At 43.8% G+C, this 26,555-nt stretch overlaps 1 protein-coding gene across 1 annotated transcript; it reads right to left on the reverse strand.

Annotated features, from left to right (window-relative positions):
* Window positions 1–321: 321 nt before the first annotated feature.
* On the reverse strand, window positions 322–26,555 carry OLFML1 (olfactomedin like 1). Its single transcript, XM_055317806.1, has 3 exons — window positions 25,953–26,555; window positions 23,466–23,754; window positions 322–2,063 (listed from the first exon to the last, which is right to left on the reverse strand). The coding sequence occupies exons 1-3, from the start codon at window positions 26,076–26,078 to the stop codon at window positions 1,273–1,275; spliced, it is 1,206 nt and encodes a 401-aa protein (XP_055173781.1). The 5' UTR covers window positions 26,079–26,555; the 3' UTR covers window positions 322–1,272.

The raw sequence follows: 26,555 nt of genomic DNA on the forward strand, positions 1-26,555 counted from the left end.
CAGAGGCCTCAGCACATGACACAGGCTGGCACCACAGCCTGCACTTGTGACCCACACTAGGCACAATTGGGCAAATGCATGGGAAAGATTTGAAGAAGCCCCTCTGGACGAGCACAGCTGTGCTCTGTCACCTGTGCCACTTGGCATGCCTGCTGTGACAGGGAGTCACTTGCCCGCTACCTGGCTTCCATCCAGGTTCCAGAATCTTTCCCAAGGGCCTCAGTGTGCTGGGGAGTGTGCCAGCGAGTCCAAGCATGGGCAGCATTTCCTGAAAGCTTGTCTGCAGAAGGCACGTACACAAATATAACCTGATGGGGCGTATTTGCTTAGTGTCAGTTTTATTGTGTTTCCAGCAAGCAGACAGACACAGGGGAGGGTAAGACAGGATGAAGCTACAGGTGGGATCCTCACCCTTAGGCTGTAGGCTGGTTTTCTGGAGGAAGTAGCTTTTGAAGGGCTTACAGGAAGGTCTTGTGCAGACATGAAAACAGGCTACAGGGGGCAGACCATTATTTTTTAGGATGAGATGCTGAACATAAGGCTGAGTGAACAAACATACGTATTCGATGCTTTCTTGGGCAACAGAAAGACCAGGACCTGCAGAATTTTCTAGCCTTATTTTCATTTGGAAGCGTCATTATTCTGAATGGCTCACCTAAACTTGTCATCTCTAAAATGGCAATTATAAAGACTTCTTCCAAATGTCTCAGAGGGTGGCATTAGATGATGTACAGAGGAGCACTTTGTAACTGGCAAGGGGTATTCAAATGTGAGTGGCTTTACTTTCCTCATATCTCCTCCTCAGCTTGGTGAAGGAGCAGAACTGGGGGACATGGAGATTAAACATCAATAGGAAGTGATACTTTAGTTGGGCAGTAAAAAATGGAAGAATAGCAATCGGCACTTGTGCAGGAGGAAAGAGCTTCAGGAAAGGCCAGGGGCCAGGAATATTAGGAGGCGGGGTACATTTTGGCTAACTGTTGGGGGTAGTAAGAAAAGGCTGGACGTAAGCTAGATCAGCATGTGGACGGCCTTGAGAGCTGGGAGATTTGGATGGGTGTTGGAAGTTGAAAATTTCTGAACAACAGACCATCTAAGCTCTTGGAAGATAACTCAGGCTTAATATCCAGGGAAGGATGCATATGGGAGCCCACTTCTAGCCTCTCTCCCTGAATGTGATCAGGGGATACTGTATTGCAAAGGGGCTGTGGCCTCAGTGTCCCGGAGAGCAGCGTCCACAGCCTTACTGCTCTCTCTCCGTGCTGTCCTGCATTACTCCAGAGGCTGCTTTCTCTTTGTCTGGAGTTTGTAAATGATCTGGTTTCCATCATTCCAGGCATAGAGCTGCTTATCTCTGGGGTTGTAATGGATCATGGAGTGACTTCTCGGCCGCCTGGGGAAGAACAGTTTGGGCAGATCCTCCTCACCAATAGTGCCCAGGGGATCGTAGACACAGGTGATGCGGTGAGGGCCGTGGCCACCAGGACTATAGACCACATACAGAACCCCACACAAAAGGAAGGAGGCTTCAGCATCCTGGCTTCTGCATGGAGTGTCCCATGAGTGTTCCACTCCCAGTGTGCCAGGTTCAATTTTTGTGAGAACCAAATGGCCATAGATGCCTGGCCCTGAGTGGATGGCCCAGAGCCCATGCTCATCCACAGCCAGGTCTATGTACGTTGATGGGGAGTGCTGGTAGACCAGTCCTCGGCCTGCCCCTCCTGGGAGCAGCATTCTATCTTCCACAGTTCTCTTCTGCAGATTATATTTGATGATCTCGTTGAGAGTCCCTTGGTTGTGAAAAAACAGAAAACCTTTGTGGATCACTTGGCCTGTTCCCTGCCAGGAATGTGTTAGGATTAGCTTCCTCGGGGCTGGCTTGGTGCTATCCTCCATGAATGCCCGTATGTTTGCAAATTCCCACACGGTTTTGTTTCTGGATCCAATTAAAAAATAAACCTTTTGGGAATTGCTGGCAGCATCTTTCATCCAAGAGCCATGTGTGTCCGTAGTCTTCTTCACTATTTTCAGAGACTTAATGCCCATCAACATGTTGTCACAGCCTGGCCAAATGGGAGAAAAAGGAGAGGTACTTTATATACATGAGATGTCTGCTTTTCTCACAGATTACTTCTTAATTTTCTGTTTATTGAAGCAGAGTTGACATACAATGTTACATCAGTTTCATATGTACAACATACTGATTCAACTTCCCTATGCGTTATGCTTGCTCACAAGTGTAGTTACCATCTGTCACCACACAACACTCTGACAATACCATTGACTATATTCCCTATACTGTATCTTTTATCACGTTTATTCATTTTGTAACTGGGAGCCTGTGCCTTCCACTGTTCTTCACCCGTTTTGCTCCCCCGCAACAACAATGGTTTGTTCCCTATATTTATGGGGTCTGTTTCTTTTCTTTTCTTTTTTTCTCTTTTCTTTTTTTAGATTCCATATATAAATAAAATCATATGGTGTCTTTCTCTAACTTATTTCACTTAGCATAATACCCTCTAGATCTATCCATGTTGTCACAAGTGGCAAGATTGCATTCTTTAGGGCAGAGTAACGTTTTATATATACCACATCTTCTTTATCCACTCATCTATTGAAGGACATTTAAGTTGCTTTTATGTTTTGGCAATTATAAATAATGGTGGAACAAACACAGGGATGCATATATCTTCTCAAATTTAGTGTTTTTGTTTCTGTTGGGTAAATAGCCAGTAGTGGAATTACTGGATTATATGTTATTTCTATTTTTAATTTTTTGAAGAACCTCCACGCTGTTTTCCACAGTGGCTACAACAATTTATATTCCCACTAATAGTATACAAGGGTTCCTTTTTACTCCACATCCTTGCCAACATTTGTTATTTCTTTTTGATACTAGCCATTCTGAAAGGTATGAGGTGATATCTCTTTGTGGTTTTGATTTGCATTTCCCTGATGATTAGTGATATTGAGCGTCTTTTCATGTGTCTGTTCTAACAGATTGCTTTTTTCCTTCTGTGTCTAGAATAAAGTTATCACACATAGATCAATCACAATTTATCGTATGGTTTAAAGAATCAAAGAGCTAAATGAATAAATGGGTTCTTGTTAAGGAAGTTGCTATCCAATTAGAAGAGTCAACATTTCATTCAAATCAGGATTTAAATAGCTATTTGCTGGGTCAGAGACCCTGTTCACCTTCTTGGGGTTGAGACAGCAAGAATCACTTAGGGGTGAAGCTGCCTAATTCAATTCCATTTGCCAAGATTTTACCAATTATCTACTGTGTACTTAGCTTACAATGCTCCCAGAACCATGCTAAGTAAGTATTGAGGATAAAAAACATAATATCAACCCTAAACCTTGAGGAGATCACCTTCTAGTGAAGGATTCTGGCCCTTAATCCTATTAGAACATTATAACTAATCCCCTCCTTTATTTACTCATGAATGCATATATGTAGTCAGTAGATACTGAATACCTACAAAAGGTGAGATAATGAGCTAGGGGTTATGAACTGAGGTGCAAAGGGCTGAGGGGCAATGATGAGTTAGGATTGGTTCTTGCTTTATGGAAACTACAATAGAAAACTTAAAGTGGATTTTTTACAAAAGAGCAGAGAATGGTAATATCATTTGAATAGGAGATAACCTACATTTGATTTGATCCTTGAGGGGTGCCATTCTGAGATGGTTGGGAATAGCATTCTTTGCAATTCACAAAACCACATTTGGGAAAGGCCTTCATGACTCCTGTTAGTAAAGTAGTGTAGAATTTAATCCAATAATTGCTGTTGCCTCAAACTTGAAACCAGCTCTGTGCCTGGAACATTGGGCAGTGGGGTGCGGTTAAGGAATATGGATTTTATTCTACTGGCAGGTAGGGAGCTACTGAAGTTTTTGAGCAACAGAGTATCATGGTCAAGATTAATTAAGCAGTCGTGTGTATGATTAATACATAGGAGAGAAACCAAAATCAGGGAAACCAACTAGGAGAGTATGTCTATAATCAAAACAGGATCATAAGGGTCTGAAATAGGTGAAGGATGATGAAATAACAAAAGAGCTTTACATTCTCTGGCTTCTCTACCTTCATGCAAAAAACCTCCCTTCTTTGTATATCACGCTATCGACTCCTCCTAGTCTAAATCACTAATAGGTCTCCACCCCATATGCATCAAGAGTCCGGTTACCTCAACCTCTTCAACTCCATGGCACAATGCTTTCAACCTATTCTAGCAACCCGGGATCCCTGGGTGGCGCAGTGGTTTAGCGCCTGCCTTTGGCCCAGGGCGTGATCCTGGAGATCCAGGATCGAATCCCATGTCGGGCTCCTGGTGCATGGAGCCTGCTTCTCCCTCTGCCTGTGTCTCTGCCTCTCTCTCTCTCACTGTGTGCCTATCATAAAAAAAAAAAGTACATATTCTAGCAACCCCCTCCCACACCCATACTCTGGATCCCTGCCTCCCATCCCCTGGAACTGCTCCTTATTAGAAATGGAAAACTCTATACTCCTACCCTCTGCAACAATTCCTTACTCTTCCATTTCTCACATTTTTATTCTCACCGACTCTGCTCTTCCATTTCCTCATGCCCTCCAGTCCCTTGACCTCTGCTTTCTCCCAGGCTATCAGCTTCTGTTCCTATCTAGCCTGGACTACTGCAATACCTCTCTCACCAGCGCCCTCACCCACCACCCCCTTGTTATTCCACAGTTACCCACTCTACAAAAACCCCTGGTTCTGGGTGAGTTCAAATATCTGGCTCCATCCCAGAGTGTGTGGTAGAGAAACTGTCTCACAAATGTGTCACTACACATTAGGGATCTCCAACTTCAGCTGAGCACTAAGTACCATACCGCTCTCTCCATGGTTAGGCCCCCATCTGCCACATAGCAGGTGTCTTAAATCTGCACCCCCACCACATACACACACACTACCTCATCAGTCCGTATATTAGTAACAGACTAACTCCTTTGAAAAAATAAACACCATTAGACATGAAGTCCCTCCATTTCCTGTCCCTCACTATAAACTTTTCTTAAGTTGTTCCTACTCTTGCTACCCTCCCACACATCTTTGAAGAGGCACATCATTCCTCCTGTCCAAGACTAATGCATTCACTTGTGCTCTGATCTCACTCTTTTCTGGCTTTTTTTTAATTTTTTTTTTTCATTTATTCATGAGAAACACACAGAGAGAGGCAGAGACATAGGCAGAGGGAGAAGCAGGCCCCCCACAGGGATCACTACCTGAGCCAAAGGCAGACGCTCAACCACTGAGCCACCCAGGTGCCCCCTTTCCTGGCTTCTCGACTCTCTAGATGAATTGCAACCATTCTATTATTTATCTTTAATTTCTCCTTCACTGCTAGTTCCCTCACTTGTAAACACCCTGCCTATATTCAAAAACAATTCTCCCTCAATTAGACACCATCCTCTAGCTATTTCACTCTTTCTATCATTTTATGTAGTTCTTCCTCCAGAATAGTCTATGCTCTCTTGGTCTACTTCTTCACCTCTCATCTTTCACTTCACAATAACTTCACAGAAACTACCCTTCGTAACATCACCAAGGACTTCCCAACTGAAACTCGGACCTTTATGTTCATATCCTACTTCATCTCCCCACAGCATGACAGTCTTGATCAATTTCTCTTTCTTAAAGATTTCTTTTTTTTTAAGATTTTTTTTTTTATTCATTCATGAGAGACACAGAGAGAAAGGCAGAGACAAAGGTAGAGGGAGAAGCAGGCTCCCTGCAGGATCCTCCAGAACTCCAGGGTCATGACCTGAGCCAAAGGCAGATGCTCAACCACTGAACCACCGAGGAGTCCCTCTTTCTTGAAGATTTCATTTCCCTTGATCTTTGTGTCACTACTGTCGTTGTGTGTGCCTCCTACTTGTTTCTTCCCTACTTATAGCAGAGACAGTATCTGTGTTCATCAAATGCCATTTCATTTTCCTCTTCCCTACTTGTATATTTGCACCTTTCTTTGTAGTTAGGCTGTACCCACTGATCTGTCTTCTGTCCACTGAGATGGTGGAAGCCACTTCCATGGGCCCTCAAATACACTATCTTCCATGAGATGACCTAAGTATCTTGGAATTCTCATAGTGTCCATGGTAAAGAGGGATATGGGCCAAGATGAAATTAGTTCTACTGGTCATTTCAGGAAAGGTAGGTCACCAGTTCTAGTGAGGAACTCATTGTTGGGACTGCCCTGTTAGTCTGTTGTGAGGTAAGCAGTGTCATGGGGGTAGGGAGTGGTGGCTTATTTGAAGCATAAGGAATCCTGTGGGTATCCCCCAAATCCTGCCAAGATCTGTATGGGAACCATATGGGCCTCTCTCAGTGACTGCTGGAGTGTGTGGTGGTGGGGTACCAGGCATTTAACACTCTCCCCAGGAGCACTGAGCATCTGTGTGTTTCCCTCAAGGCTTTGCAAAGGCTTTGCTGTAAGAAGCTGGATGGGCCAGTGGGTTGTCATTTTCTTCCTAATAGATGCTTGGGTTCTTCAGGCCAAATGGGGACTCTCTAGAGTCAGAGGACAGGAAACAGGGTAAAGGAAGAGAAACTGGACACAAAGAGGAGAGGTGCACAGCCTGAGAAGTTCCAGAAGTTTTGAGGTAAGCAAGCATTTTAGCAAACTGCTTGTTACCGCTGTTTGGATAGAATTCTATCACAGTTCCTTCATCAATTCATCATCTACTATTACCGTACCTTCTTTTCTCTCCTCAAAGCCTCCATCATACCTTCCTCACTCCCATATGAAGGTCTCGACTCTTATTTCACTGAGAAATAGAAGCCAGTCGAGAACTGCATCATCTCCTGCCAGCATTACTGTAGTAATTTCCCACAGGGAGGCCATACGTCCATCCTTGACTCCTGTACTGCATTCCACATAACAGCCAAAGTGATCTTTTCAAAATATCAGTCAGATCATATCACATGTCTGCTCAAAACTCACCAGTGACTTTCCATCTTACTAAGAGTACAGTTCAAGTCTTTACCTTCCAGGCAGGTGAGCTGTCCTCATGTGGCTTCTCTGGCCTTACAATACTCCCACCCTCTTCATTTCTTCATTTCATTCAGTCACACTGGCCTTCCTGCTATTCCTCAAATTGTGCCAAGCACACCCCTGCCTCAGAAATTTGTCACTTTTTCATCCTTCTGCTTGGGAACCATCTTTCCCAGATATGTACACGGCTTCCTCCCTCACTTCCATTAGGCCTGTTCTCAAATATTCCCTAATCATTAAGGCCTTTTCTGACCACTCTACAAAAAATGGCAACCCTCTTCTCCAGGTCCCCATAACCCCCTTACCCTAGTTCTTTTTTCTCCATAGTGCTTATTATCTTCTCTCTGACATCCTATAAATTCATCTGTTAACATATTTACTGCTTGACTCCCCTCAGTGGAATGTAAATGTCATGAGAGCATGAGCTTTTTTTATCTGTTTCATTCACTGCTGTATATCTTGCCCCTAAGATAGAAAATGTCACATAGTAGGCTAGTATTTACTAAATGAATGAATGAATGAATGAATGGAGTTTTCCAACCACCAAATCTAATAACCAATTGTATCTGAACCCATATTCTCTGTCTTGTCTCCTGTTCCCTTTATTTTTGTGGTAGATTTCATCCTCTCTAACTTACTCAAGGACTTTAGCCTCAATAATCTCTCCCTACCTACTGGACTCTTCCCCTTGGTAAACATATAGAACTTTCTAGTGGGTCCCCATTTCTCTCTTCCATTTCCTAATGAAACTCTTTGGTGAGGAGTTTCCTCACCTCCAATTATGTCCTAAGCTGCTCTAATCAGGCCTCAGGCCTTCACTGGTCTAAACTCCTCTGCTTATTCCACAGAATCAGTTCTTGTCAAGGTCACCAACAGCCTTCATGTGGCCGAATCCAAGGATCAATTCTTAGTCTTATGTCCTAATCAACTTCTCAGCAAAATTTGATTACTTCATCACTACTTCCCCTTGAAAGTCTTTTCTCTGGATTCTGGAACACCCCTCCTTTTGTTTGTCCTCCCATCTTTCTGGATTTTTTTTCTTGGGATCCATTATTGGTTCTTTTTCCTCTCTCACTTAAGGAGTAAGTGCTCTGTCCTCACATCTCAGCTCTGAGCCACCTCATTCTAACTTATGGCTTTCAGAGCCACCTCATTCAGCTTCATTCTGATGGCTCTGCATACATGTAAATTCTAACTAATGATGAATTCTGAATTTGCCTCTGGAATGACATCCTATCTAGATGTCTACTTAGTCCCAAACTCACTTATCCAACTGCCTGCTCGATGTCCCTACTTAGATATCTTCAAACTTAACCTGTTCAATGCAGAACTCTTGCTCCCCCCCCCAAAAAAAAAACTCTCTCTCTTCCTACTCTTCCCATCTTAAGCAAAAAACATCAACCAAATTTCTTACCTAGAAGTCATTCTTAATTCCTTTCGCCCCATCTCCCCACTACTGGCAAGTTCAGATATTAAAACTAACCTTTAAATGATGTTATACTTAAATCAAAATGCTCAACTATGTCTCTCTCCTCTTTTTCTCACCACTCATCCCTGTACTCCCTGAATCCTCCCCTTTTGCCTAGACCTCTTCAGTGGTCTCCAACTTGTCTCCCCAATTTTATTCTTGCTTACCTACAATATGTTTTCCATGATGCAGGGGATGTGATCTTTTTAAAAACATGAATTTTATGGCTGAACATTAAACCCATTCTCCTATCACTCTTGGAATAAAATCATAACCTCTTACCCCATCCTAAAGTACCTACATGATATGGCAGCTGCCTGTCTATGGGACTTTATTCTCTACTCTCCCTCTTGTTCACTGTGTTGTGATTATGCTGGCTTTCTTGCTATTCTAGGAGCATGTCAAGTTTGTGCCTAATAACTCCTGCAGTTGTAATTCTTTCTGCCTTTGTGCTCATTTCCCTGATCCTCCCACAGTCTGCTCCTCTCAGCCTTCAAAAATCAGTTTCAATATCATCTCCCTAAAGGGCTTCTTATGATGACTGCATCTAAATTTAAAATGGTCTAATACAACGTCTTTCTTATTTCCTTGAGATCACTTGTCATATTCTGTAATTATGTCATCTGTTTTATTTTCTAGCTTATTGTCCTTTTCTCCCACTAGACTATAAGCTCCACAGAAGTAGGGCTTTTGTCTTCATGTTTACTATTGTACCCTACTGCCTACTAACTCAGTGCTTTGTGGGTTCAGTAAATATCTGTTGAATTAATGAAAAAAAGAGCTTCATTCAAACAGATGTTTTTCTAGGGCCTATACAGTATTGTGCATCTGGAGTTCTGACCACAGGCCTGTCTTAAATAAATAATAATTTGTAAAGTATTTTAAAGCTTTTAAGATACTTTAAGATCCATTATTTCATTTAAAAATCTGACACAAGGTGCTGGTCAAAGAACATATGGCAGGAGTGGGGATGGGGAGCAAAATTAGCTGGGAGGAGCTGAGCCCCAAAACTCAGTCTTTTACATGGTCACATCATCATCGGCTGCTCCCAAATGCCCAGGGTCCTTGGGGCCTTGCCTGGTCCCCATCGTGGCCAAGGGAGACACTAGAAAAGTCTGTCAGCCATCAGTTGCCACCATGTCCCCCTGTAGACATGCTTTGCCAGCCTGAGGGATTGTTTCTTCGTGGCCTCTGGGTCCACTTCATCCTGGCTGGCCTGGTTATAGTCCCCCCTTGCTGCGAGGGATATGTTCCAAGACCCCCAGTGGATGCCTAGAACTGTGGAGATACACACACACACACACACACACACACACACACACACACATAAATGTTTTTCCTATATATTATACATGCAAAGCTATGATAAAGTATAATTTATAAATTAGGCACAGTAAGAGATTAACAACAACTAATAAAAAAACAGAACAATTATAGCAATACACTATAATGAAAGTTATGTGAACATGGTCTCCTTCCCTCTCAAAAGTACCTTAACTGTGCTGTCTTCACCCCTCTTGTCGTCACTAAAAGTGTGAAGGCGAAACCACAGACAAGGGGTGATTAATGTATAGGAAGCCAACCCCTAGGGACAACAGAGAAGCCTGGGCTAACTGCAAATCTTATGCACTGCAGGAACAGCTAAGGGAAGGACACCCCCCACCCCCGCCAGGCTGAGAGGAAGAGAAAGGACTATGAGGGGGTCCTCTGGGCTATACCTTTTCTCTGCTTCTCAAGCTGAGAGTGTCTCCTGTGCATCCTCTGCTCTTCCCACACTCTCTGGTGATCACAGAGGATGAACAAATGAGGGTTTAAGCTCATCGGTGTCTTTTTTTTTTAATAGATGCCTTTAATAGGGAAGAGGATGGGTCCATGGACCACTAGAGAAGCTCAGAGATTGTTTGCAATTGAAGAACAAGCACAAAGGCTGGAGAAATTAATAAATATCTACAGATACATATAATTTGCTTCGCACAGTAGCAAGCACTTTATTCACATCATCTTGCAATAAGTGCTTATAATAAGCCTAAGTGGTCCACATTTTAATCTCCATTTTCCAAATGAAAAGAAAAGAGTTGGACAAGTTACTTGGAAGGTCACAGGGCTATGGGTCCTCTGAGCTCAGTGTGAACCCAGAGGCAGGGCAAGCCAGGAAATCTCCAGCCAACCCCCCGGGGACATGCCCATCCCTCCAGAAGGAGAGTCTGTGGCTTACAGCACAGCTACAGAGGGGGACTGTGTCTAAGAACAAGGCACATTCAACATCTCACAAGGGAGAAAATGTTCATTTAATATACAGCAGAAACTAGTACAATCATTCTCCTTTCTCCTTCTACTCCTCCTACTACATGCAGAATCCTTAGAGAAATAGCAAAACAAGAGAGTGTTGATAGATGGTTTTGATTAGGGAGAGACAGTCCTGAGAATACAGAAATACAGAAAACACAGAATTTCCCCTTGTGCTGTCCTTCCTTTGTAGAGGAAACCTGGGACTGGGAGTCAGAGACCTGAATGGTCTCTGGTTCTCTGTGTGTTTCCCCACAAGTCCCTTGGTCAATCTGCCCTTAGTCCTAAAATGGGGGGTTTCGGTTGGATGTTCTCTATATTTTTTTCAGGACTGAGAGTCTATAATTTTAGAAATTCTTCTTTTGGAATTTGGAGAAAATATACTTTTAGTGTGTTTGTAAAAGGGTAAGATAGAACTGCCTGCTGTGCTTCTCTTGAGCAAGAGATAATTAGCAGGAGAAAAAAGGTTGAGGAAGGAAATAAATTTAAAATCTTTGAGTTCAGCCAAGATGCAAATTATTTAACAGAATCAATGGCGAGCAAGGTTCCACCTGCAAACCAGAGAATGCAAATCTGTGGTTTTCCCTTGGGACACAATTGCAGACAAGCAATTAGGCTAGGATTTGGCCTAAGGCCTCACAGTGACTTCATATACAAATATCACTTATTTGAATTTTTTAAATACCTTTCCCCTTATTTAACATAACACTCTCTCCAGATCTGGTGAGACTTGTCCCTCTACAGGGGAGTGACTCAACTCTCCTCTAGTTAGTTATGTCTCAGAAACATAGATCTGGATGTTGATGGACACCAGACTGGGGGTAGGGGTGGGAAAGAGAGATCACAGGGAAACAGGTAGAGTCTAGAAGTACAATCCAGATCAGAGATATCCAAATAATGATAGGCATGGGAAAATTAGTATGGATTCGAGAAATAGGAAAAGAGGGGTCAAGTCTTAGCCACTGGTTAGATGGGAGGAGCCCTCAAGGATGGGGGTAATGGAATATGGAGGGATAGACACAGAGAGGGAGCTTCTGGGTTTGCTTGGGAAAAAGAGGAATGAAATATTTGTTTAAAAACCCTCCTGTAAAATCATGAGTATTTTAAAATAAAAACAAAACAAAAATGAGTATTTTGACTGCTTCTTGAAATTCTGTGCTACAGGGATCCCTGGGAGGCGCAGTGGTTTAGCGCCTGCCTTTGGCCCAGGGCGCGATCCTGGAGACCCGGGATCGAATCCCATGTCGGGCTCCCGGTACATGGAGACTGCTTCTCCCTCTGCCTATGTCTCTGCCTCTCTCTCTCTCTCTCTCTCTCTCTCTGTGACTATCATAAATTTAAAAAAAAAAGAAAGAAAGAAATTCTGTGCTACAAAACTTGACTCTTTCAACAACCTGGATTGTATTCATGTTAATAAACATTAGTCAATACCTATCAAGTGACAGGTATAATGTCAGACTCCAGAATGATAAAGGTGGAGCTCTTAGATGAGCAATTAATTACAAAAGCTTTGAGCAAATATAATGAAATTGTCAGTATAGACTTAATTTGTTGAAACTGGGGCTTCACTGTTAGAAATTAGAGCTGTTTCATGCTTTCTGCCCACCGAATAAATTTCAAAGATCTCAGTATGGCATTCAAGGTCCTTCGCCGACCTCCTCTTGGCGCTGCCCTACTCCACTGGGCTGGTCACTCGTCACCAACTTGCCATGACCTCTTACAAGTTTTAGACTTTTCCCATTGTATTCCTTAGCTCACTGTCACTAACTTGGGATACATCTACTAATCCTTCAAAACAAAATTCTCTGGCTCCTGCAGAGTAATCTGTTGCTCCTTCTTGTGTGTGCACAAAGCATTCAGTGCAGATCTCTTCCAGAATGTTATCTTGCTGAATCAGAATTGCTTACTCACTCTGTTTTCCTGTAACTATCTCGGACCGGGGGTGGGTCTTATTTCTGTTGTTTTGTTTTGTTTTGGTTTGGTTTTTTTTTTGTTTTGTTTTGTTTTTTTAAAAGATTTTATTTATTTATTCATGAGAGACACACACACAGAGAGGCAGAGACACAGGCAGAGGGAATAGCAGGCTCCATGCAGGGAGCCCGATGTGGGCCTCGATCCCAGGACTCCAGGATCATGCCCTGGGTTGAGGGCAGGCACACTCAACCGCTGAGCCACTCGGGTGTCCCTTATATCTGTTTTTATTCAGAGTGCCTGGGACCCACTATGTATATCCTTCCTATTTAATCTCATTGCTTACTATCTACAAACTCAGGATCAATTTGATTTGGAGAAGACAGTATTTGCCAGTGTTCAACCTTTATCCCCGTTCATGCTCTGCCAGCTTAGAAATTGGATGGATTTAAATAGCAAGAGGTAGGTGCGGGCATTAGCAGGTGCTCTTTCACCCTCTTGAGTGCCTGAGTAGATGGATGGCAGGAAAGCAAGAAGGTTGGCTTGTGTGAAATGGTGCTCGGTGAGCCATAGGAGAATTTCGCTTTGCAGGACGGTGCATCCAGGGCTTTGAAAGGACGGGAACACACTAGGTGCTCTGTATGTTGGTTTTGGTGAGTCATAGAGAAATCTTTAGTAAATCTACTCTAGAAGTTGTCCCAGGTTCCCAGCATTAAATTCAAAGTATTTCATAGTTCCCACTAAGGTGCCCTGACATCTTCCCCTTATCAGTGATTAACAGTAGCTTGTGAGAAAGAAAACAGATTTGCTATATGGCTGGTTGCTTGCATGGCTCTGTTCCTCAACATCAAGTTGAGAACTACACAGAAGCGCATGAAGGCCTGGAAGATGTGTGAGTGTGAGTGTGAGTATAAGTGTGAGTCAGGCCGGCTCCTTCCATGGGGTCCCTACAGCTAGAACCAACACAGCCTACTGCTTTCAGATATTTCCTTTGGGCACTGGCCAGCTGCCCTAACTTCCACACCTCATCTGATTTTCTTCCGTGGGATTTATTATCCTCTATCTGACATGTTTTTTTTTTTGTTTTGTTTTTTGTTTTTTTTTTTAAATTTTATTTATTTATGATAGTCACAGAGAGAGAGAGAGGCAGAGACATAAGCAGAGGGAGAAGCAGGCTCCATGCACCGGGAGCCTGACGTGGGATTCGATCCCGGGTCTCCAGGATTGCACCCTGGGCCAAAGGCAGGCGCTAAACCACTGCGCCACCCAGGGATCCCCTATCTGACATGTTTTAAATTTATCTGTTTAATGTATTATTTTGGGGGGCACCTGGGTGGCTCAACGGTTGAGGATCTGCCTTCGGCTCAGGGCCTGATCCTGGAGTCGGGGACTGAGTCCTGCATCAGGCTCCCCACATGGAGCCTGCTTCTCCCTCTGCCTATGTCTCTGCCTCTCTCTGTGTGTCTCTCATGAGTAAATAAATAAAAAATATTTTAAAAAATAAATTTATCTGTTAACATTATTTATTGTTTGACTCCCTTCAATAGAATGTAAACCCTACCAGGGCAGGGCTTTGTCTAATCTCTCTCTTTTTTTAAGTGCTGTATGTCCTGTCCTAAAATAGCATCTGGCATATATTACAATCTTTCTATTTTAATTTTGAATGTGGTAAATATCGGTAGTTGTAACTTATATCAAGAAAAATTCTTTGGGGTCCTGAATAATTTCTAGAAATGTAAAGGGTTCCCGAAACTAGAAGTTTGAGGATGCTGTCCTAGAGGCGCCACGCCGTCAACAGTCATGGGAAGTGAGGCATTGAAGTGGGTAGTCCTCTGAGGAATTTCTGACCAAACAACTCCATTTTGAATCAATTATCTGACTGTTGCAACATTTAAGCATTCCGAGATTATAATTATGAACTTTTTGTTTTTGTTTATTTTTCATTTAAAAACTGAGCTGGTTTTTGTGGTGGGCTTTTTTTTTTTTTCATAGTGTTTTTTGTTTGTTTTCTTCCTGTAATCCTATTCTTACCAAACTAAAAGGGATAGAAATGTTCTCAATTTCTAGGCGTGGTACTCCCATTCTCCCATTTGCCTGGTTAGGAAGCAGAGTCATTTTGACATTGTGCCATAGATTCTTCCTGTGAATCTCACTTCATCTTGTTCTCACCATCCTGTCTCGAAGTCCAGGATCTGCTCTCTTGAACTTGAACTTTGCAGCAGCCTCAAAACCATCAGCCACACACTAATGCCTGATTTACTGATTCCAGTAGAAATTTGCATTTGTAAAAACTGATCTTGTTTAATGCCTGTTTACAGGAGCATCAAGATCAAAAATCTTTTTAGATGCTGTCAAAGGTTCTAGTGGAAGGGTAGGCTCTAGAGCCAGACGTGGAACTTGCTTTGGCCGAAAGAATGGGGTACAAGTGACCAGATCTTAGTGTGCTTGTGCCTCCTCTCTCAGAGGTCTGCCTCCATCACCGCCCAGGTTCACCTCCTGAAGGATCAGGGACCATGTGGAGAGCCAAGCCATGGCAGCTGAGATCATCCTCAACCAGGCATCCCTCAGGCCATGTGCCCCTGGAAACCCAGCCAAGAGCACCCACCCCAGCCCAGGTCTGCCCACCTGCCCTGCAGACTCCTGAGAAATAACCAATGATTACTGTTTTAACTCACGAAGTTACAGCACTGCATTATTGTGGCAACAGATAACTAACCTGGGCTCTGGCTGTTAGCCTGGCTTTGTTTAGATGGCTTCCGTGCTTGGCTGTAGCTTTTTGAGGATGAGGATGTTACCCTGGTCAATCCCATAGCTAATGCCTCACAGATAGAATGGGGGTGAGGGCACGGTGAGCAGAAGGAGGCTGAGATGAATCTGGTGTGTCGGGGGGGGGGGCACATTCCTGAATGTAACAGGAGTATGGGAGGCAGATGGGACTGCATGAAACACTGCACCATAGTATCTTCATCTGACAAGAAGTCACAATGGTATCTACCTGGCGGGGTTGTTGTAGGCTTTGGACAACATAACAGACAAGAGGCCTTAATGCAGTCTTTGGCAAGTAGTTGCCCCCACTTTCTAATAAACTATTCCTCAAGGTCAGAAAATATCGATTTCAATTCTGTTCCAAGCACTGTGATAGACTTGGAGAAGATAGCATGAATAATGCAGGGGCGTATGAACCCTATTTAGTGTGTTCAGAATAGCACATCAGACACAGCACAGAGCAGTGGGTGGATGGGGACAGGCAGTAGAGACATAAGGTGAGGCTTGAAGTTCATGTGTTCAGCCATTGACATGTTATCTCCCTTTACAGAAAGGTAAATAGGGTAAATACAGTGCAGATGATAGTCATAGTTTTTATCAGCAGGTGTTACTTTCGTGGAAAGTGACAAAATACTTAAAGCTAGGTTGAGGTCAGGTTGTAAAGGGCTTTCTTTATGCTATTTTATGGGGTTTGCTTTACCCTATAAGTTGTGGTTACTGTCAAGGTTGCTAAAGCAATGATGCAGTAACTCTAGCAGGCTAAGCTCGGTGACCATATAGGACAGAGCCCTGGAACGGGCAGAGCGTGGTGGCAGGAAGCTCGGTGAGCAGGCTCCGGCAATAATCAGGACCAGAGACGAGGAGGGAACAGTGCCCATGGAAAGAACACAAGAAGGCTTTGCAGAAAAAAAGGATCTACTGGCTTTGGTGAGTGGTCAGATGAGGGCCAAAGAGACCTTTCTGAGGTTTCTAGCACAGGGAAGTGTGTGTGGAACTCCTCTGCTGAGAAAATCTTGGTGGTGGTATGTGTGTGTATGTGTGTGGGGTTTGAAGAGGAGTGTTTTAGTTCTAAAGGAAGGAAAGGCAGGGAATTAAAAACCAAGGAGGTGGGGGAAGAAAACTGACCCTTCTCAGGGTTTAAAAAAATGAGTTCAAGTAATCTGTGAGTAGGAATCATCATCAAACAGTGACCAAGAGGACTGTCTCGGTCCTCAGGTGAGCCCCACAAGGAGACCACAGGCCAGCTGGGCCTCCTGGGTGCAGGCACTGACACAGAGGCCTCCTACCCCGAGTGCCTCCTGGACGGCCCTGGAGATGGCCGCCCGGCTCCCATTCCCCCTCCTGCGCACACCCACCCTCCCCACTGCCCTATGGCGGGAATGACCTTCCCCAACCTCCCTGGGAGCCCTGACGCACCCATGCTTGCCGCTCTTGAGCACAGCAGCACAATGAGAGAGGCCAGAATGTGTAGGAGGCAGCTTCCCCCTCCCCCCAGTCTACGACCCAACTCTGGCATCTATTAGCCGGGAGACCCTGGGCAGCTGGCTCATGCTCAGTGCCTCGATTTCCTCACAGATAGAATGGGGATAACTGTAATACGTACACATAGGGCTGTGTGAGAATCGGGTGATATAATACAAGATAGATACATACTTAAAGACGACTCAGTACATAATAAGCACTCAATAAATAGCAGCTACTAGGAGTCACATTACTGTCATTCCCAAAGCCTGAAAGCACGAGCCAGCTTAGCACAGAGGAAGCCCCCTTCCAGTTCTTCCACCTGCTCTCCATGAGGGCCTCTCTGCTCCCACAGGCTGTTCCACTTGCTTGAAGCAGCCTCTCTACTCCACTCTCCATTTAATCTGTTCTTTTCCATTATTAAAACTCAGCTTGAGGGTTACTTTCCAGATTCCACATCCCTCCCCTTCCACCAGCTCCACAACAGCCCTGACCATACTTCACTCTTAATGGCAGCCCCTTGTCCTTCAGTGAGAGTGGGCAGCGCTCTGGCTGTTAGCCTGGCTTTGTTTAGATGGCTGCCCCGCTTGGCTGTAGCTTTTTGAGGACAAGGATGTTACCTTGGTCAATGTTCCATAGCTAACGCCTGGCACAAGGCCCAACATATACACCTGGAACTCAGGAGACCCTTGCTAGTGAGCAAATGAATGAGAGAGAGAATGAATGGGTGTTCCCTTTACCTAGAGCCAAAAGCCACCATCTACAACAACTCTGGGATCTTCTATCAGTATCTGTAGTGATGGGACTGGAGGTATTCTCCTAGACGGCAGGCCTTCCACATAAATAAACAAAAGAAGTAGTGTGTATATAGGCCTTTCCGGACCCAGCACACCCACCTCTGGGGACTCTGCAGGGGACAGGACAGGATAAGCTCTGCATAGTCTTCTGGTGCTGCTGGCCCCATGATGTAGCAATTTCTGGGTAGAGAATGTGTGTGTGCACACCTGCACATATATACTCTCTCTCTCCTGCAGTTACACTTATGTGTATACTCTCAATCCCCTCCTTTATGGAAAATTAATTATTGCAAATTAGATCTCTTAATGCTTTGTGCCACTTGTCACAAACTAGTGGACCTTCCTTGGGAGTTGACTCACAGAGATGTTTTCTTTGGCTTCCAGTGGATTTATTGCTTTTTGTGTGTGTGGGGTTTGTTTGTTTGGTTTTTTTTTTTTTTTTTTTTTTGCTTTTAATGGCTTTGAATATGGGCCAGGCACATTTATAATATCTGAATGGATCCCACAGGTATTTAAATGTGCAGCAATAGACTTTCTTTTTGAAGCCTGATCTAACAAAAGATAGAAGTTATTTAATGCACAAGTCAGAGGGTTACTTGAGGTCACCTATGTGCACCCTTGGAATAAAAGGAGGTGGCATGAAACAGGAAAGAAAATCAAGTCTGCCATAATGGCTTCTTTTGACTGCCTTGAGAATTTTTCTTTATAAGCTGCGTACAAATAAAAAGAGGTTAATACTCTTATCCACACAAGAACACAGCCTGTGGAATCTGCAAAAACCTGTTAGTTGGATAAATTCTCAGTCTGGGTGTCTGAGGCAGCATGCTTTGCCATAAGTTGCCAAGTGCAATGCAAATTTTTTTTTACTAATAACAGAGTGCCAAAGATTCCAAATGACTTTTATATATATGTCAGATTGTGTACCAGTACTTTCACTCACTGCATTCTAAATTGTGTGAATGTGTGTCTGTGTGTATGTGTGAGTGTGTGTGGTGTGTGTGTGAAAGAGATGGGGAGTGAGGGAGAGAAGAGGAGAATGTGTGTGTCAGAATTAAAAAGATTTAAGAATTTGATCTAACTGCAGGACATCCGTGGGATTGCAGCCCTCATGTGAATGTCATTTGGGGACTGTCTCTAAATAAAGGGTAAAGACTTGAGAACAGCTCTATAGGAAATGGCTTCATTATAGGGTGATTCTATCTTATGTATCATCCCCAGTATCTGACCCTTTCTAGTTGAGAAATATCCCAGGAGTAAATGCACACCAACTATATTTTTTAAGTAGGCTCCATGCTCAGCATGGAGCCAATGTAGGGCCCAGTGTGGGGCTTGAATTTATGACCGTGAGATCAAGATCTGAGCTGAAATCAGGAGTTGTATGCCTAACCAGGTGCCCCAAATGCAAACCATTTAGACTGATGTCAGAATTTTCTTGAAGTCTCCTGAGACACAAGGTTGAATCTCCCAAGGAATTTGCACCATTCTCTCCCTTTAGTGTTTCTAAGAAACTCTCTTTGTAAGACAGCATGTATGTATGAAGGAAATACTGTGACATGACGATCCCTCCCTGGCCCATAACCCCCAGGTATTTGCCCACACAACAGTGCTGACTTGAGTCTTAAGGATTTTAGTAGGAGTTCTGTAGCTGGCTCAGTCCCCACTGGCCAAGGATAGAATACAGGAAGATCAGAGCCTTGTAGGAAGAAGGTAGGTACAGGCAATTAGTACCAGATGGGCCTAGCAGACTAGAGCACGAGGTAGGCAGAGTTCCAAGATTCCCTCCCCTGGTGTAGATGCCCTGCACAATCCCCTCCCCAGCAACACCTGTGAGTATGACAGGATAGCATCTGTGATTTGGTTATATCACAAGACAAAGGTGAAGGGACTTTGCAAATATAATTAAGGTCTCAAGCCAGCTGGTTCTGAGCTAATCCAAAAGAAAGTTATTATGGGTGGGCCTGACATACATCAGATACAAATTCTTTTTTTAAAAAAGATTTTATTTATTCATTGAGGAGAGAGAGAGAAAGAGAGAGAGAGACAGCAGGCTTTCCATGGAGCAGGGAGCCAGATGCAGAATTTGATCCCAGGACCCCAGGATTATGACCTGAGCCAAAGGCAGACACTTAACCAACTGAGCTACCTAGGTGCCCCAAGATACAGATTCTTAAGAGGAACTAGGTACTTCCTGAAGAGAGATGTTCCCCTTCTGGTCTTGAAGAAGCAACAACCACATTGTGAGCTGCCGATGTAGACGGGCAGCTCTAGAAGCTGAGGGCCTCAGTCTTACAGCCATGAGAAAGTTAATCCTGCCAACAACCTTAGTGCACTTGGAAGAGGACCCTGAGACCAAAGGGTCCAGTTAAGCTGTGCCTGGGCTCCTGACCCACAGACACTCCAAAATAATAAGCATGTATTGTCGTAAACTGCCAAATCTGTAGTAGTTTGTTACTTGGCATTAGAAACCTAAGATAGATACAGTCACTAACAGAAATAGCTGAAGGAAAAAAAAAAGTGTGGAATAGGCACATATACAAAATACAGAAAAGCTTATTCTTGAGGAGAGAACCTCTGAAAATAATAGATCTATACTAATCACATCATTATGATTGTTTACAGGTTTGTCTTCCCCTGAACTAAGCCCTGAGGGGACTCTGCTGTCAGTATTTCTACTATAGGCCATTTTTACAGCCTCCTCCATGGGCTGTGCTGACCCAGACTCTGTGAATACAGAAATGAAGCTGTCCATATGCTCATGGCCCAGTCAAGGAGCAAATACACACAGATATATGTGGTTGAGAGTATTAATGGGCCCCTGGAGGATTTAGTGAGATACTTTGGGAGCCCTAGAAGCCAATCTGCCTGGCAGGAGAGCTTCACTGAAAAAATATATATAATTTATATGACTATATATATATTAATTGCAACTGCATGTAGGTAAATTATGGGAGAAGCAACAGCTGAAAATCAACTTGGGTCACTTCATAAAGGGCCTTCCCCATATAAAAAGCCAAGAGATTTGAATGGAATTTTTGCTGTTGATAATTGATAGAGAGCAGAAAAAAACAATTCTACACAGAGGTGTAATCTAATTAATTTGGTGTTGTGGGGAGGTCTGTGTGACAGCAGATAGGAGGCAAGATCAGAGGCAAGGGGAGCAGTAGGAAAGCCAGAGCAGGGCATAGACATGATGTGCTCACCCCTCTATCCCTACTGTAGAGCACAGGGCCCATCCAGGAGGAGGCCAAAAGTGTTTGTTGAACCTTAAACCAAGGAGTCATCAAATGAGAGCTCCAGAGGTGATAGGCAAGGAAGTAGCAATCTCTGAGAAGTTGAAAATTTTCACTCACCATGGAGCTGGGAGAGGGACTATTTCAGGCCTCCAGTGTCCAAGGAATGAGGGAGAGGATAAGGAGTTGAAAAATCAGCAAGTTCAAAATCAGGATGTCTGCTGAGCTCTAGCTGGAGAGGACAGGGCTGACCCCAAGGCCTGAGGAGCTGAGCAAGTCCAGGGACCAGGAGTAGGTCAGGGATCTAACTGAGCACCACTGTTTAGGGCTGGAGTCCTGCCTGACCCCTGGCATGAAAGTTCGGGCACATTCTAGCTCAGGCCACACTGGTACCCAAGCTTTCCCATCAGATTTTTAGGCGGCCTCTGTTCATCCTCTGTGGGATCACACTTACCCTTTTTCTCCTTCTTTCACTATGAGCTAACCCCTCTTTGGTCCCTCTCAGAGGGTGGTTCATCTCAAGACAATGTCAGCACCAAAGAAAATCATTTACTCATTCAACCAACTTGGTCCATTGCTTCGTATTTTAGATAGACACCCTCCTCTGTCTTCTGCCTCAGCATTAAGATGTTCCCTTTTCTGTCAAAACCTAATAACCCCTCTGTGTTGACAATCCCTCCCTCCACCTATTTGTTCGTTTCCTTCCTTAGTTATTCACTGACAAATATACACGGGCCCTAGACACTATTCTAGGCACTGGGACACAGCATTGAGCATAAAATGCAGGATCCAAGCTCTCATAGAGCTGACCTTCTAGAAGGAGAGGCAGAAAATAAGCAGGAGCAAATAAGGGAACTACAAGACTTCAGAGTATTAAGTACTCCGAAAAAAAATAGTAGAGTAATAATTGCCTCGGTTTCTTATCTCAACATATTTTTTTTAAGATTTTATTTATTTATTCATCAGAGACACAGAGAGGGTGGGGGGCAGAGACACAGGCAGAGAGAGAAGCAGGCTCCATGCAGGGAGCCCAACGCGGGACTCGATCCCAGGACTCCAGGATCATGCCCTGGGCCGAAGGCAGGCACTAAACCACTGAGCCACCCAGGGATCCCCCTATCTCAACATATTTGAGAACAACTACCCAAAGACCTAAGCCAAAAATCTGGAAAGTGTCCTGGACTTATCCTTCTCACTCATTTTTCACTTTCGATTATCAGACACCAAGCGATGGGATTCCAACTCTCAATGGCTCTCAAATCCATCTTCCCTTCTCCATCTCAATGACCCTTAATGCAGACACCATCGGTTGTCCTCAAATTACTGCAGTAGCCCCTAAATGGTCTTTCTTGAGTCTGACCCTCTTCCTACATGCAATGCCCCTGACGACAATCATTGGGTGGTTCTCTCTCATTTTTCCAATCAAATTCAACTCCCTTCGCTTTGCATGAGGGTCTTTTATTATCTGGGTCCTGCTGAACCCTTGAGTCTTGTTTCTTGATCCCCAAATGCACCTGCCCAACAGAGCTTCCACTCAGCCACACCTGCAGATCTTCGCGCTCCTGCGTTATGTACTCTCACGCCCTCTGGAGGTTGTGCCTGCACCCCACGTGCCCTCTGCGCATTCTTCACTAACGCTTTGTTCAAAACTCAGATCAAGCATCACCTCACTTTGGAACACCCTTCTTATAATGCCCCATGGAGTTCTTATTAGGATTACATTGAGAAGATGTATAAAATCTTTAGCACAACACCGGCAATCAGCTTTTATCTTATTTCCCTGATGGAGTTTCTCACATTTGGGTCAGACATAATTAACATGTAATTAAAGTTTTCCTATTTGCAGTGAAACCACCTCAGAATGCAGACACTGAGCTGGGCAACTCATCTCCCTCATTGTTTTCATAAAATGGACAGGAAAATTTCTTTCCTATTTATGTTTTTCTTGCTTGATACTTGTTATCATAATTCGAGTTCCTAACCATTATTCTTAATGGCCTGGAAGTGATTTGAATGGGATCATAAGGCTGAAGACAAATCCCTTAGATATCACCATCCTGACAACACACACAGTACTAATTCACTGCAGTTCCCAGTTCCCAACCTGAGGGTTGGCCAATGCCATCTAAAATTTCAGACTGTCTCTCGGCACATTGGTGGCCGCTGCTGACTGCCAGGGCACTGTGAGAATCCACCAACCTTCCATCCTCTCTGGAAGGATCTGGGACAACACACCTCTTCCAAACCAAGGTCTATCTGAAAATGCCCTTCCTGGGCTGACCCCTCACACTGAAGCTCTGACCTTCTATTGGGCCTTTAGGAACTCTGTGCAATGAAAAGCTGCTTTCTGAGGATGACTTTTCCTGCAGACACCTGTTCGCTGCTAAGATTTCCCTCCCAGCACCTGTACCCAAAAACCACACATCTGGTTCTTAACTCTCATACTTGGCCAGACCCCTATCTGTGCTGAGTCTGTGTCTCTGAGTGTGAGTCCCTAGAAGAGCTGCCAAAGACACAGTTCTCTTACTTGCATTCAGCAGATTCCGGATCTTCTTCTCCTCTTCGGCCTCTTGGATGAGCTTTTCGGTCAGGGTCTTGTCCTCTGATTCCACACACACATCAGCTTCTCTCAGGTACTCTAGGTAGTCGATCTCCCGTTGGGCACGTTCGACTCTCAGGACCAGGTTAGTCACTGCACTCTTATACTCACTCGTGTAGGTCTGACATCTTCCCAGCATAGCGGATATGTTTTTCGAGAACTCTCGGAAGTCTTGAATGTATGCCCTCGTGGCTTGGGTGCATTTTTCCAGTCCTTGCTTCAGTCAGAAAATACATTCTCAAATTATTGCTAGTTATGTAAATCAGCCAAGTAATATAAATAGCTATCATTCACTGAAAAAGATTTTTAAAATACAAATAATCATGATGGGGGAAAAATAAAAATCACCCATAATCCCATAATCACCCATAATGATTTGTTAGCGAATCAGTTTTTTAAAGTTTCCATGCATTTCATCATATATATGAATACATATTTTAAAATGCGATTTTACTATATGTAGGTTTTGTGACATATTTTCACTTGCTGATCTACCATGAACATATTTCAGTACTAATTAATAGATAGCTACACAATAATTTTAACGATCTAGAATTCCATTGACTTGATGTCCTATTATTTATTCTATTAGACTCTTTTGATGGATATTTGCGGGCTTTTCAAATTTTTGCCATTTGAACAACTCTGAAAAAAATCTTTGTATTTACATCTTTGTGTACTTATCTGGCTTTATTCTAGGGTAGATTTCCAGAAGTAAGTTCCATCCCTAGCACCTGGTTCAGGTCCTAGCACATAGTACTTAATATTTACTGAAAGAAATAATAAAATGAATGAAGAATGGAAATGGGGTGGCCATGTCAAAGAGGATGTATACTTAAAGCTCATTTGTCAGTCTATCAAAATGCTCCCCACAAAAGTTGCAAAAATTTAGACTACAAATAGCAGTACGTAAGGCTGTTCACTTTGAAGGAAAAGAAAGATGGAGAGGTAGAGAAAGAGGGAAAAAGTAAGAGGGAGAGAGGGAGAGAAAGACAGAAGCTACCTAAATATATTCTTTTATTTCTTTCTTATCCCTCGGACACAAATTCTTCAGGGTGAGGACTATATTGGTTTTTTTCTAAGTGTCCACACTGGCCATCAGGGACCACCACCTGGGACTTGACTTACCCTCCAGGTCAAGACCAGGATGGGAAGATCTATACAAACCACACCCCTATCTTTTTCAATTCCACATTCATAGCCATCAAAGTATTTGTCTATACTTTATACCCTTGTCTGCAGATCAACTTTTCAGTTACTGAGGAAAACCTGCAGGGAAATGCCTGGTGCTAATCCCAGGGTAAATTGGTGCTAAATGCAGAGGGACTATGGTTGAGTGTAATTCTAGCACTTTCTAGGAGGCACGCTGGGGAGGAGCTATCTGCGGAGAGGGCAAGTAAGGCAGCAGCAAAAGGCTACTGGCCTGGGAAGATCGCATCCCCTGCCCCCAGGCCTCAGCTTGTTGGACTGGACAACTTTAGGAAATGCATTCGGGTTGCTCTTTGGAATTATTTTATTTAACTAGATGACCAAAGAATTTGGACTTCAAATATATTTATATTGTTCAAGAACATATAGAAAATAAATATTGGTGATACGAGTGTCTTTGAAAAAAGTGTTTTTGGAAGATGAATAATTTATCAAAATTTAACTTGTACAAAAGCAAAGCAATGAAGTATGAAATAATGGCTAGGAGTATGTCAAAGACTAAGGCAGAGGGTTGCATTTGTTCCTGGAAGCCTGTCTGTGCCGAAAAAATGTTGGATTTTGTAAATTGTAAACAAGGGGCAGCTTCAACGCATGGAGAAGCAACCCGAGCACTCTATTTAACACGGCTTAAATCTACTCATTTCTAAACCCTGTGCAGTGCAGCAAAGAAACTAAGATGTAGCTTTCTGGTACAACATCATGACTTGTTACAGTGGCCTCATGTTCCATCATAAAAAGACAAAAAGAAAAGCTTAAATCTGCTATCATCCTGATATGGTAAAACATGAATAAAAACTGACCCAAATTTTTAGTTTTTCTATTTTAAAAATTGAAATTATTGAATAAGAATAACAATTTGGACATTTACCACCATGCCAGGTAATGTTCTAAGTATGGATTAATTTTTTAAATCTTCAGAATAGCCATAGGTCAATTCTATTATCATCCCCATTTTACAGATGAGAAAAATTGCTAGATCAGAGCATGGAGTGAAGTCCTGCTCAAGGCTGGGGAGTGGTACAGCCTGGACTCTGGAGTTGGTGCTCCGAGCCACTAGACCATGCGGATGTTCACGTGTTATGTTGGCACCATATTTATCAATTACTATGTGGGGAACATGCATCCCAGTAGATAGGGAAGCAGAGGTGAGATAAGGTGACTTCTGGGAGGGATGTTCCCTGGATCAGGTGCACAGATGCCACCTACCTCCAAGACTTGAAAGCGTTGGTAGATGTAGTGCACCATGGCCGGGTCCTGGGCACACTGTGGTGGGGGCAGAAGAGCTGCCAGGAACAGAACCAGGAAAGCAGAAGCTCGCCGAAGGGCCATCATTGTCCTGCAAACCACCCAGGGGTGGAATCTCCTAAGCTGTGCTCTCTAAGAAAACTCAAGGGTCCAGGTGGTGGTCTCCTGCTTTCTATCCACTGCTGGGAAAATCCTCTAAAAACAGCCAGGGAGCAAAGCCTGCTTGTTTTTCCACCAGATGCGTGATCTCACTTTGCAAGCCGGTGATCAAGTCCAGCTGTTGGCAAGCCCGTCCCTGGAGGCCTTGCAGGTCGACTTGGGCTAGAGAGGTCCTTGGGTCCATCTGTTACCATCACCCTTCACACACGCTGATCCTCTCCAGGCTAGTGGCTGCACCCTCTTGCAGGCCTGGGTGAATGTGCATTGGGGTGGGGGTGAGGGTGGGGAGGGCTTCCCCCCTTTCCTTGGCTCTTTGCGTTTTCTGCTTTCCTCCTCCCTGGTGGACTTTGCAGTCCAATCACAGGCTGACCCAACACAAACCACCCCCAATTTCTTGGAGTTGGA

Source organism: Nyctereutes procyonoides, unplaced genomic scaffold (assembly GCF_905146905.1).
Source record: "Nyctereutes procyonoides isolate TBG_1078 unplaced genomic scaffold, NYPRO_anot_genome, whole genome shotgun sequence".
Classification (NCBI taxonomy): Eukaryota; Metazoa; Chordata; class Mammalia; order Carnivora; family Canidae; genus Nyctereutes; species Nyctereutes procyonoides.